Below are 12,040 nucleotides of genomic sequence, written 5' to 3' on the forward strand. Positions count from 1 at the left end.
CGAAATTTCACGCACCAGTGAGCTAATGATCAACCGAAACAAAGTATCCAGTCTTCTTTAGTTTACCTCATTGGTCACTCCCGGTCTATTAGGTAATTTGTCGTCACATTCGACAATTTCATTTCATTACACACATAAATATCGAATGCGGTAATTCACTAGACAAAATGCACTTAATTGTGCACTAGTATGAAAATATGCATAGCAATGCATTGCTAAATATGAGACTAGTGGAGGAACCGGTAGATGGACGGTGCATGTGTGAAAGTTTATATATTTTTTTATGTGAGGAACCTTAGGTGGACTACTGTTTCACTTTTACATAATTGAAAAGTCGATTTTGGACTGTTTTTGGTATTCTAAAAATGCTGAGATAGTAATGTGCCATGAAGTATGTAGGAGTGTATGTCAGAAAACTGTCGATGTAAATTGTAAAATTTTCGGGAAGTGGTAGAGAGAAGAGAACATTTTGTCAAAAAACGTAGCTAAGTCAGGCCTATTATTAGGTAAAAGTCTGTTATAATTTCATCACACACTTGTCGTAGGTCCTTTGGAATACAAAATCATAAAAGAAAAAGCAAATCCCAACTAGAAATATATGTTTTTTATACTGGAATCAATTAATTCGTAAAGCGTAAAAAATTAGTCTGTGTCCTGCGTCTATGTTGCTGTTAACCAAAACTAACAATTTTTTCATCAATCCACCCTCGGAAAGACGCCACCCTAGTGAAAACACCGGGATATTCGCTTCTTGCGCATCCCTTTCCCCAAGAAACAATTCCATACAGTTTCTGTCCTTCGATCAAAGGACCTCCAGAATCTCCTTGACATGCATCTTTACCGCCTCCATCAACACCAGCGCAAAGCATATTTTCCGATATGGCACGGGTGTCTTCATAAGCTTTTCCACAATCCTCGGATGCTATGATGTTTATTGCCACATACCGTAAAATATCTGGTTCAGCACCGTTTTCGCTTATAGTACCCCATCCACTGACCAATACTCTTGTTCCTGCGCGGAGATCCTCATTGGCACTGGCTAATGCGATTGGTTGAATTTTGCTGGAAAAGTCAAACCCACTTTGCAAAATAACCACGGCGATATCTGAGTCCAGGGTCCAGTCATTGTAGTTCTCATGAACAATTGATTTAGATAGTTTTCTGGTTTCACCGCCACTGGTCACGTCGGAGGATCCAGCCACGAATGCCATGTTGATGAGGGGGATGCCATCCACACATCCACCACAGCGATGCCACGAAAAGTACCTCAAGGACACCTGATGGGGAAATGACTCGATTGTTGTTTCCTCTCCGCCCACTATACGCCCGTCGGTAAAAAGTGGTATTAGACCAGGATTTCCCCACGTCAAGGCTGTTGCTTGGGTGTAGCCCAGTAGCCTGATGAACAGCAATAAAGGTAACATTTTAATGGTACTTTGGTAAGTTTTACTGGCGGGCAATAGGTTTTATACCCGGTAATATACATATATTATGACGCAGGCCTTCGGTTCAAGCCAAATTAGAGATTAGTGTTCTTTAATAGGTTTATGGTCGTCAATAAAGTTTTAATAACTATACAAGTAGAAGAACTGCGGAATTAACCATATGATAAGGAATGTGCTCAAATGAGTGCTAGAGCAATAATCCCATGGATTCCTATCGACGGTTTGATAGATTTTTTGCTTGTGTAGACCAAATCCAAGATAGGAGTCTCTCAGAGGTGAGCCATAATTTTCTTCTAATCCTTCTCTTATAAAGTGGAATTTACCTTTCTTTGCATACTACATGATATAATATTACAGAACATTTATCTCTTTATAATAAAAAGCAACAATTGAAGCCGAAATAGGGATATCGTATCTTCTCTTAATTACGCGCTCCGAAATTGCAAGTGGTTGATCCGTGCAAATTGATGTATCTAGACAAAAGCTGACCCAAAGTAAAAGTGAAGATGGTCTCGACTTTCAAACACTTCTGTCCAGTGAATTGGATTTGTAAAGTAGTTTTTGAATCATCTCAAGTAGCACCATTCCTGCTTCGCCCTTCGTTTGATAAATTAAAACTTTTCCTTGAAAAGATACCAGAGCCTTAGAAAAGTATCTTTTTTTGCTTTCATTGTATCTTATATCTACTATTGGGTAGCGTGTACTCGTATAGTATTTTGTAAGGGTAATGAAAGTACGCATAAATTATAAGTTTGGCATTTGCGGGCAGTTCGCTACTAAACGAGGCTAAATCTTCAATTATTGCATTCACTCCTCTGGGTACTGTTCGTGAGTACATGAAGTATCTTTGCGTATTAATTGCGTTAGATTAATATGCTCTTACAAGGTATATACATTAAAGTAATGAAAGCAAATTGAATAGGAAAGGTAACTTTTGGATTCGGAATGCGTGATTGTTTCGAAACGTGGTTGAGAATGTAGTTCGACAATGGTATTCATGATTTCCAACAGTCAATGAACAAATGATTGTTAATTTGTAAGGTAACAGTGATGATGAGATTGATGTAATCCAATCAATAGAAGTGTATGATTAGATTAATCAGTTTCAATACCGTCGGTCATTCTGATGTTTTTTGGAAATACGATGGTCGAAATGCGCACATACATGCTAGTTGAATCTGCTAATGAAGCTCAAATATCGGTAGATGTTTACACGCAAGGTTGAATCCTACAATACAAAGCTACAAACATAGTATTTCGTGCACACTTCAATCAAGTCAAAAAGCTGGCTTCTGGGGAATTATCTAGACCTGAACGTCAATGGAGTTCTTCTTTCCAGATGACTCCGGAGTATTACACACCGATGATCCCAGGGACGTAAAAGTTGATGAACGTTTTGTCACTTACTTTCAACTGCGCCTCTGAGTAAACCACAACCCCCGGCTTGTGCCAAGGTTGAGGGTAAAGGAACCGGTAAGGGCAAACCGAACTGGAAGTGCTCCTCTGACAGTCCAAACTCCTCAGCCCAGAAGCCGCCAACGGCTAACTCTTCACTTGCAGTCAAGGCTATCGAAACCGATGGCTGAGTCCTGTATGACAACACCGAACCATCTGGTTACGGTATTGATCGAGGCGAACAGCTTAGGGACAACCCCATCTAATCATCAGGACACCATCATCGCAAGGCATCAACTCTTGCTTCGAGTCTAATAGGTGCATATCATAAAATATTACCACTAAACGTTACCGACAGAAATACGAGCGATTGGCTCAGGCAGTAATGTTTCCACTTCTGCGATATATGGAAGGATGCGTGACTCACCCTGAAGCTTCTGAGCTGCCATCGTTGAAAAATGTTTTCTTTGGCTTACAGATAAGGATCATAATAGCGCTGAGGTTCTCCAACAACTTGGTGTTGAGAATAACTTCAATACCTCCTCAACGCTGTTACGGAGCAAAGCATGAAAGAGCCCCTAGGCCGAGAACTTCCTTTACAATTAGCTTTTCTGAACCGGATATCGACTCTGTTCCTGGTTGATGGCCTATGGGATAGTGCCACCACAACATCAACAGTCTATAGGGAGATAAGGAAATTCTTTGTTTTTTCCTTCTTATTTGCCCTATGACGAGGACGAAATTACCAGTCGAACATACCTTAGAGGTACCCAATATGCCATTGGTAAAAGCATGGGGATAATAGCATTAGCGCCCACCAGACTTGCTGGGAAAGTTCTTATATCAACGTGAGAGGATCGTCGTGTAACTGCAGACCCTTAACTTGGATAATGAACTGACGTTCATTAGTGTAGCCAGGCGAAAGGTTATCGAATCACGGTAGCATCTTAGGGCAAGGCAGCTCTTATTGGAGAATAGACAGTATCGAACTTTCTCAGATCATAGGTGCGTTGATTACGAAACGGGAATAGATTCACCTCCAATCGCTCTCTCCCAGAATCCGCAGGGGACAGATTGGGTGACGTAAAAAACAAAATTGAGCGCCTTAACTCCGGTGCCTGGGGGCCCACCAAATTAATTGCTGCAATTGAGAAACAACCCACGTGGTCATAACTATGATAAGGATTCTTTTGATAAGAGCTGCCTCCACAATATATCAAGAAAAATGAAACGAGTACTAAAGTGTCACTCGGCTGCTGGGTAAAATCGGTATAAAGAAGCTTAGAAAGCTTTAAAGAGAAGCATAAGTTCGGCTAAACAATCACCATGGGAATATTTTCGCTCATCCATAGATAGAAGTCTGTAGATCGATATGGCATCATCCCTGGTCTGATAGAGGGAATAGATGCCCTTGGTCTACGCATTGAGAATATTCAGGGGTACAGTATCCATCATTTCTGACTGATTTTACAACCAACACCCTACCCCAAACTTATTAGTGGAAGTGGTTGGATTTAATCTAAATCGTTCCATTGTTTCGTTCTCTTGTTTTCGTCGTCATCAGTCCCAAGACTGTACGTCGTCTTGAAACAGAACCAGTTTCTCGAAGTCTTCGATAAACTCCTTCGAACACGCTCACATCCGGCACTCGACGGCCAGGATAGCATGCGAACTTGTGCTTTTCTCATCTGCGTGCCGGATGCAACGGAATTGTGTTTCTGCCATATTGCAGCTTGCTCCGTTGCACACGATACGCTGGTGAGTTTTCCATTGAGAATAAACCAAAACCAATAAAAAAAATCGACGAAATATCAGGGAAGGAGGAGGAGCTGAGTACGTTTGGGCGCAGCACAAAAATGCGTCGTTTACTGCAGCGATCAACGAAAGAGGCAGCGAGGGCTGACATACCCGATGTGACACCGGGATGCCCAAATGAAGAGGAAGCCTTATCAAGTGGCGCGGCTGACGGTGTGGGGAAGGCAACTCTAATACCCTGAAGTGTCTCTGTTCTGGAAAAAAGCCCTGTGAGAATCGCTAGTCCTGACAAGGTGGATTCGGGGACGAACCGAGTGGAAGTGCAGTCGACCCTCCTAGCTAGAGTCGAAGAGGAAAGATTTATCAGGAAATCTGCAACAGTGTTGAAACGTATGCGGTCGGCAACGTTTCTGCAGGAGCGCGTCAGCAAAGGCGTCAAAAACGGGCTGATGGAACAGGAGGAACTATTGGATTGTATCTCCTTCTACAGGCGAACGTGGAGAGCAGCGGAAGACGATTGGAAACCAGAAACAACTGCCCTTCCCGCTGAGAACGCTGCTTGCGCCAAAACGGACCGCAGATAGCCCACTTCAAAGCGAACTGGGGAAAAAGCGGAAAAAGGACGACGTGCCTGAAAGAGACTTTCTCAAAGGCGAAGAAGGATAAACGGTAATAACTAACTACGCCGCCAGAGACCCGTATGTATAAAGACAAGGAGGCTGCAAACCAAAAGCCAGGAGTAGAAAAGACGAGGGAATGAAGAAGGACTAGAACGTCGGCTCTGCTCATTAAGTCGAAGGAAGGCATGACATTTGCGGAAGTACTTAATGAAATTCGCTACAGGATGAAACCCGAAGACAACGAGTTTTAAAGTGTTATTGGCGGTGAAGACCCTTATTTCTGGCCTAGAGCCCATGTGCTCTTGACTGCCTCATAGAAAAAATCGAAGTGGGGAAAGTGGTAAAGCGTGAATCTAAGCAATGCCCGAATAGGTATCACCTCTGTAAATGCTCGAGGCCAAAAACTCGGCGTGGTGGAAGCCCAGATGGGCGGATCCTGGTCGGGGATGGCTTCAATGCCAGGGCGCCTCTAACCACTCAGATATCCGGGCACCTATGATAGTTTACTTAAACTCAACATTCCAGAAGAGTCGCGGTGCCCAGCAACAAATGCCGTGGGACGCACTGTTAAACAGGCGCAAAGCAGACTCGGAATATTGATGCAACAGGTAAGCGGATGGATAACTACTCATTTCAACCTTGCACTGGAAAAAATCGAAGTAATCATCCTGACTAAAAAGAGAATTTCGACCCTACGTCCCATATCGTTCGGCGAGTCGATAATCGAGTGAAAACCAGCTCCAAAGTACCTCGGGCTCTTGATTTAAAGATGAGCTTTTTTGAGCAGATCCAAGCAGCAGCGAACAAGGCTGGAGTTTCCCCATTAAGTAGGCAAATGGCAAATATTGGGGGTCTTGCGTCTAGCAGGCGACGTCTCCGGATGGGTTCAAGGCAATCTGTCCTGCTCTACGGTGCAGAGGTATGGGCTGACGCTCTTGGCAAGGAGGTATATCATAAATGTCTTGCGCAAATTCAGAGACGGGGAGCTTCGCCGGTGGTGTCTGTTTGTGGCACTGTCTTTGAACCGGCCGTGATGGTGATCGCGGGAATGATCCCGCTGCCTTTCTTGCTAGGGAGCGTCAAGTCATATATTATACAAACGCAAGGAAAAGAGCCAAGGGAAGTGATTGCTCGTGAAGAACGTCAGACGAGTGGCAATACTCATGACAAAATGAAACTAGAGGCAGATGGACTGCGCGGCTCATCGGCAACTTAGGTCGGTGGCTGAAGCATGGTGAGAGTGACTATTTGCTTACCCAGTTCCTAAGTGGACATGGAAGCTTTCAGTCTTACCTGCACAAGTTTGGAAAGGCACGATCTCCGGATTGCATGTTTTGCAATGGAGGTGTTGACGACGCCCATCACACTTTTTTTTCCTGCGGAAGATGGAATGGGATTCGTCAGCAGCTCTATTTAAACACAAAGAATCTGTCTACAGGCAATATTGACGAGGAGATGCTGAGAAGTGCTGGCAGGTAGAGCCGTGGTGCGCATTACGTTCGGGTCCTTCTCATTGCTTAGAATATAGAGCTCTACCGGTGGAGGAGTCGTATGGCGGGGGTTCCTTGAACTAAACAGTTCCCTTCCTCCTCTCCCCTCCCATTGGTGGAAGCGATTTCCTGATCTGAAAGCTCCGCATAGCGGGGGAGTTCGGGGACTAGCCGGAAGTAATATGACAAACGGTTCCAGGCTAGCTCTCTGACGATGGGGAGGTGTTGAGTTGGTAGTCCCATGACGTAAAGTTGCGGGAATCCAACACTCTGTGCGTAAATGAATTCACTTACTCTATCAAAAAAAAAAATACCAACCAGGCACGTGGAACGAGTTTCTAATGTGCATAAGATATCTGTCCATCTTATGGAATTGGAGGCATTTCTAACATCAAGTGTTAGGAGGAGCACTATCCGTTGAGATCGGCCGCTTTGTGCCTCGGCTCGATGGACTGCATTCATGACTGATGAGTTTCTCTAACACTTCCTCGGCTGTATCAAGCAGACACAGCGGTTGGTGTGCAGACTGCAGCACTGGGTCTACTTTTCCTTTGCTGATTAGCGTGAGTCTCGCCAATTTCCAGTGACAAAGCCCAAGTGCCCTCCTTCAGGCAAGCGTTGAACGTCCCGACAAGAAGTTTTGTCGTTGACGGAACACCAGTTCACAAACCTCCGTCGGGATACTATCAGCACTTTGACCCCTTTTATTTTTCATGGTAAGGACTGCTTCTTCGAGCTCTTTCATGGTGAAGTGGAGGCAGTCCTCGACGAGTTGACATCAACTCCTAGGGGATGTCTGGGGAATAATGCTCGTACAATGCCGTTCATCTAGTCGGTACTTGGTATGCAGGGTTTCCTCAGAGAGAGAGAGAGAGTAGAACTCGAAGAAATTTCTTTCGTTGCAAGACAAAAACCGTGAATCCGACAAAAAAGGTACAGATTGTGAAAAGTTGTCCATTATTAACTAAAATTATCTGTTTTATCGCAAATACCATATTTCGGGAACCAGCTGTTTCTCTCATCAGTGTGGTCTCTTCTCCTTCCAAAGAGAGAATACAGCTTCTGAAGAGAACCCTCAGCCTAGGACAAGGAAATCCAGTAAATTGTTATAGGATACTATCAGCCAGGTGAAAACGTGCCCGACTGTTGAAAAATGAAATTCGAAACACAGATCATAGTGGTAACATTTTACTTCTTCTGAAAACTGTCGAAACTGTCAGTTAGGTGTATTTTGTTACATTTTTGTTAGCGATATATAATAATAAAAAAAAAGAAAAATTCTTTCCTGAGACATTTTCGAGGGTTCACCATACAATTTTCAATAAAACAAGTTAATTAACAATTGAAGATTTTGCTCTTTTTGACAAAGGAATAAGATGGCCATGCACGTAATTTTTAAGCTATTGCAGTTCAAGTTTCTCCACTTGTTCGCTGATCCAGCTTCGGAATTTGGATATTTTAAGGAACACCGGCGGATATAATCTGTCACCACAATTTATCGAAAAGGAGGTGATCCCGAACAATCGTCCTCCAATAATTAACGGTCCGCCGAAATCACCATAACACACGCCACCCTTTCCCACTGCAGGTCCAGCACAGATCATATCATCCGTTATATCATAATAGGGGTTGTATCTTTCGGCACATTCTTTCTTGCTAAAGGTGTACACATCTTTATAGCGAAGATCAGCCTGAACTTCCTCTCCGTTGTCCGGTGAGCTCCAACCAGCAATAGAACCTCTAGTGCCCGCCGGTATTTCCTCACCATCACTTGCTAGGATAATAGCCTGAATCGTTTTGGTATATACAAACGATTTCTTCAAGATTATTAACGCTATGTCATTTGCATTCAACCAGGCACTATATTCCTCGTGGATGATAACATCTTTGACTTCGCGCTCAATACCTTGCTCATTGAGGTTAGTAATTCCAGCGGTAATTGTCAGGTAATCCTTGCTCAGTCCAAGCACACAGTTGGCTGCTATTAGCACTACATTGAACGTGTAGATTGAGCCTCCACAACGGTGGACATCGAAAAATTTTAGAGAAACCAAAAAAGGAAACTTATCGATGGATGTATCTATTCCTCCTATGATACGACCATTTGAATGAGAATCTATAAGGACTCGAGCGCTCGAGCTCCACACTAGGAACGCGCAGAAGATCAACAACCGATACATTTGGAATATTCGAAAAACTTGACTCCATGACTGTCCAGGTGCTTCAAAGGAAATGTCTGATCAGCAGGTCATTAGATGGTAGTGCAATTAAGATAATGAAATTGCTACAAAAACAGGTAAGTTGCTTTGCGATAATTTTTTTGAATTAATCGGTTAATTATGGGAGACGATCAATGAAAACTTGCCGCTTATGCACCCAAAGAAGAGAGAAGAAGGGAGACACTGTTCATTGGGAGTCTAATCCGGCATCTATATAAAAAAATTGAATTTATCTTATTTTTTGCACCTCTGAGATATATTTGATAAGTTAATTATAGAATTTGGTAGAATCAAGGTCATCCTAGTTTGATACTCGCTCGATGGACTATTCACGGATTGATCGCTTTCTCAGTCTCCAGCCTTTACTTTGTTCTATTGCTGCATTTAGTGCCAATTCCATGGATTAGATAGATAAAATGGAAGAAATTTGTTTTGTTTACGTCCGGCCCCTCCGGCATAGGGGGGAAAAGGGGGAAACTCTCTCCAAACATGGGATTGGTTTGGGGGGGTTCAAAATAGACACTTGAAAAAATTAGATTTTCATCTGGGGTCCAGATCCTGGTTACCATACATAGCTGTATCCATAAATATTATATAAAGGTTCTATAATAATTAGTCAATTGATAGAAAAAATCAACTACTTTTTCGATAAAGCTATCTCAAAAAAAATGGAAAAGGCATTTCAATATTTTTTGAGAGGAAATTTTCTACTGATTGATATCTTTACCTTCAAAGATTAGCGAAGGTGGCCATCATAAATGGATAAGATTATAATCAGATACAATTAAAATTGAATTATCGCCATAAGCAGTAAGTTATTTTCATCTTGAAATTCACCCCATAAAAGGCATTCATGTTTTGGTCACTGTCAATGACAAATATTTTCATTGGATTGAATGATATCCTCTTATGGCTTCCCATTTCCAATTAACTTTAAGTATTATGTTTAGTTGGATTGTGTCCACTTACTATCTGGAAATGGTGAAAGATTTAGTGTTGGCACAGTGCGTTCCAATCTTTTTTTTGTTGATTCGCAACAGATCTTCCCAAGAAGTGTACACACTACCTCTATTGCTCAGCGCAAAGTGATTATACGGTGACCCATTCGGCGCCAATCTAAGAAAGTGCGCTCCATTGCATGACATACCCAGCAGCATTCGTCTCCCGTTCTTAAAGTGTGCCCTATGACCTATCTACTGCCACTTCTTCCCTTTAGTCAACATATCTACCCGTAGTCCGACTTGGGTCATCATAACTCCGCCATCAGAACAAGCCCGTTTGAGAGAAAAGGAAGGAACTGTGGCTGTGGTTTAAAAGGTCATATAACACCTCGACGTCTCGGGGAGTAGATAAGGGCCAACCCCACCTTGGTTAACGATTTTCTCTCTATGAAAGAGAGGTTCTACTCATCGACACCAATAAACCTTAAATGCGGAAGAGAATCATCGAAATTGTATGAGCGACTAAGAAGTCACCAAATCCTGCAAGGAGTTTCTAAACAATCCGCTTACGTATATAACTTTAAAAAAATCGGTATGAAATCGCCAGAAAGTATCTAATTCAACAAATTCAGCGCAGTTGGTATCTAGACTTAACATAAAGCTGGGAAAACACTTGTTGAACTTACACGAATAGCTCTGCTACCAAATCATGTCTCCTTTCCCATGTGGTGATTGCTGACAGTTCTTCCTTAGTGAAAAACTCACGGAGAGGAATGGAGTCTTCAGAAAATCGGGAAAAACGGAGCTAATTGATCCTTTACACAGGAAGTTGGTATAGGATTGACAAGCCTACGTGGAAAAAATACGTTTTACGAAGGCACAATAACAGCTTCGGACGAACAAATCCCCGAAACCTGCCCCAGGTATGACATCAAAACCATTCTTGAAGATTTTAAGCGTCAATTAGGGGTGGATGCTGTTTTCAGATGATGGTTATAAATGGGCCAATGACAACAAATTGCGGATTATTCAAGTAGCAATTTCACACAAAATGGTCGTTAGAAGTAACCAGTTTCCGTGGAAATCCGCAAACAAATGTGACCCTTTTAATATGGGACCACTTTCAATCAAATTGATCAGGTGTTAATCGAACGCCCCCACTTTCCAGTCCTGATGAATATCAGAACATATAGAGGGGTTAGTATAGACTCGAACTGCTATCTTGAAGGCATGATGCTCGAGGTTAGAATAATAGCACCCACACACTGCGGAGCTGATTTAGTGCTCATCCGTGAGCAGTACCGAAATAAGGACCCAGGTCCTTGGCACCCTGACATATCAGGTACCGCTGCTATCTGGGCTCAGGACGGCACTCACCTTAGGTTTCTTACTCAAGGCCGAGGGGACGATTTCAGTGTGTATCTAACACCGAATGAAACGATGCCGGACTTTCGACGCAGGGCTGATGCTGTGAAAGACGCTATTTTGGGCACATAGGTCGGTGTAGACTCCAATGCCAGGGCACTTGAATGGGGCATGCCTTATCCAGACTCCAGGGAAAAACGAATTTTTGAAATGGCGGCGAGAAAAGGAGTTAAACACCGGATCCACCCCAACGTTTCGGCGCCCAGGCAGCGAGGGAAGGATTATAGACGAAACCTTTGCGCCGAAGTCACTGGTGTCGCTGGTGGACGGGTGGTGAGTTCTGTGTCTGGAACGTCACGAACCTGAACCCGGAAAGTTTGTCGAAACCCTTGGAGCAGATGGGGCTGTACTGGAGAGTACTCATGCGGGTGGTGGCGCTGCCGCTAACACTATTCAGTTATGAACCTGATAACGACGGCCTGCGGAACTTCCATGCTCAGGAGGGCATCGAGACGTGGCAAACCTTCTATGCAATGGTGAATGGAGGAAATTTCAGAGGTCCGGAAGAAGTGTCACAGACTCCGCCGCTTAAAGCAATGTCTGAACGACCGGGAGGAGGCATGTACCGTAATAACACAGTACAGACCAGCTAAAAGGAGACTCCGCAATAAACGTGAGCAAAGCTCGTTGCTGGCAGGATCTGGTCGATGAGGTGAATGCACACTCGGTTACAAAGTGGTAACCCGCAAAATTGAGGCTTTGTGGAAAGACTGTTCACTTAAGGCCGAAAAGATGGATCGCGTTGGACGA

At 43.4% G+C, this 12,040-nt stretch overlaps 2 protein-coding genes across 2 annotated transcripts; both read right to left on the reverse strand.

The window, feature by feature from the left end:
* Positions 1-586: 586 nt before the first annotated feature.
* Positions 587-1,452, reverse strand: LOC119654589 (trypsin alpha-3-like). The gene has a single exon (XM_038060050.1). The coding sequence runs from the start codon at positions 1,422-1,424 to the stop codon at positions 672-674; it is 753 nt and encodes a 250-aa protein (XP_037915978.1). The 5' UTR covers positions 1,425-1,452; the 3' UTR covers positions 587-671.
* A 6,489-nt stretch (positions 1,453-7,941) lies between these two features.
* Positions 7,942-8,922, reverse strand: LOC119656112 (trypsin delta-like). The gene has a single exon (XM_038062429.1). The coding sequence runs from the start codon at positions 8,883-8,885 to the stop codon at positions 8,106-8,108; it is 780 nt and encodes a 259-aa protein (XP_037918357.1). The 5' UTR covers positions 8,886-8,922; the 3' UTR covers positions 7,942-8,105.
* Between the last annotated feature and the right edge of the window lie 3,118 nt (positions 8,923-12,040).

Source organism: Hermetia illucens, chromosome 4 (assembly GCF_905115235.1).
Source record: "Hermetia illucens chromosome 4, iHerIll2.2.curated.20191125, whole genome shotgun sequence".
NCBI lineage: Eukaryota > Metazoa > Arthropoda > Insecta > Diptera > Stratiomyidae > Hermetia > Hermetia illucens.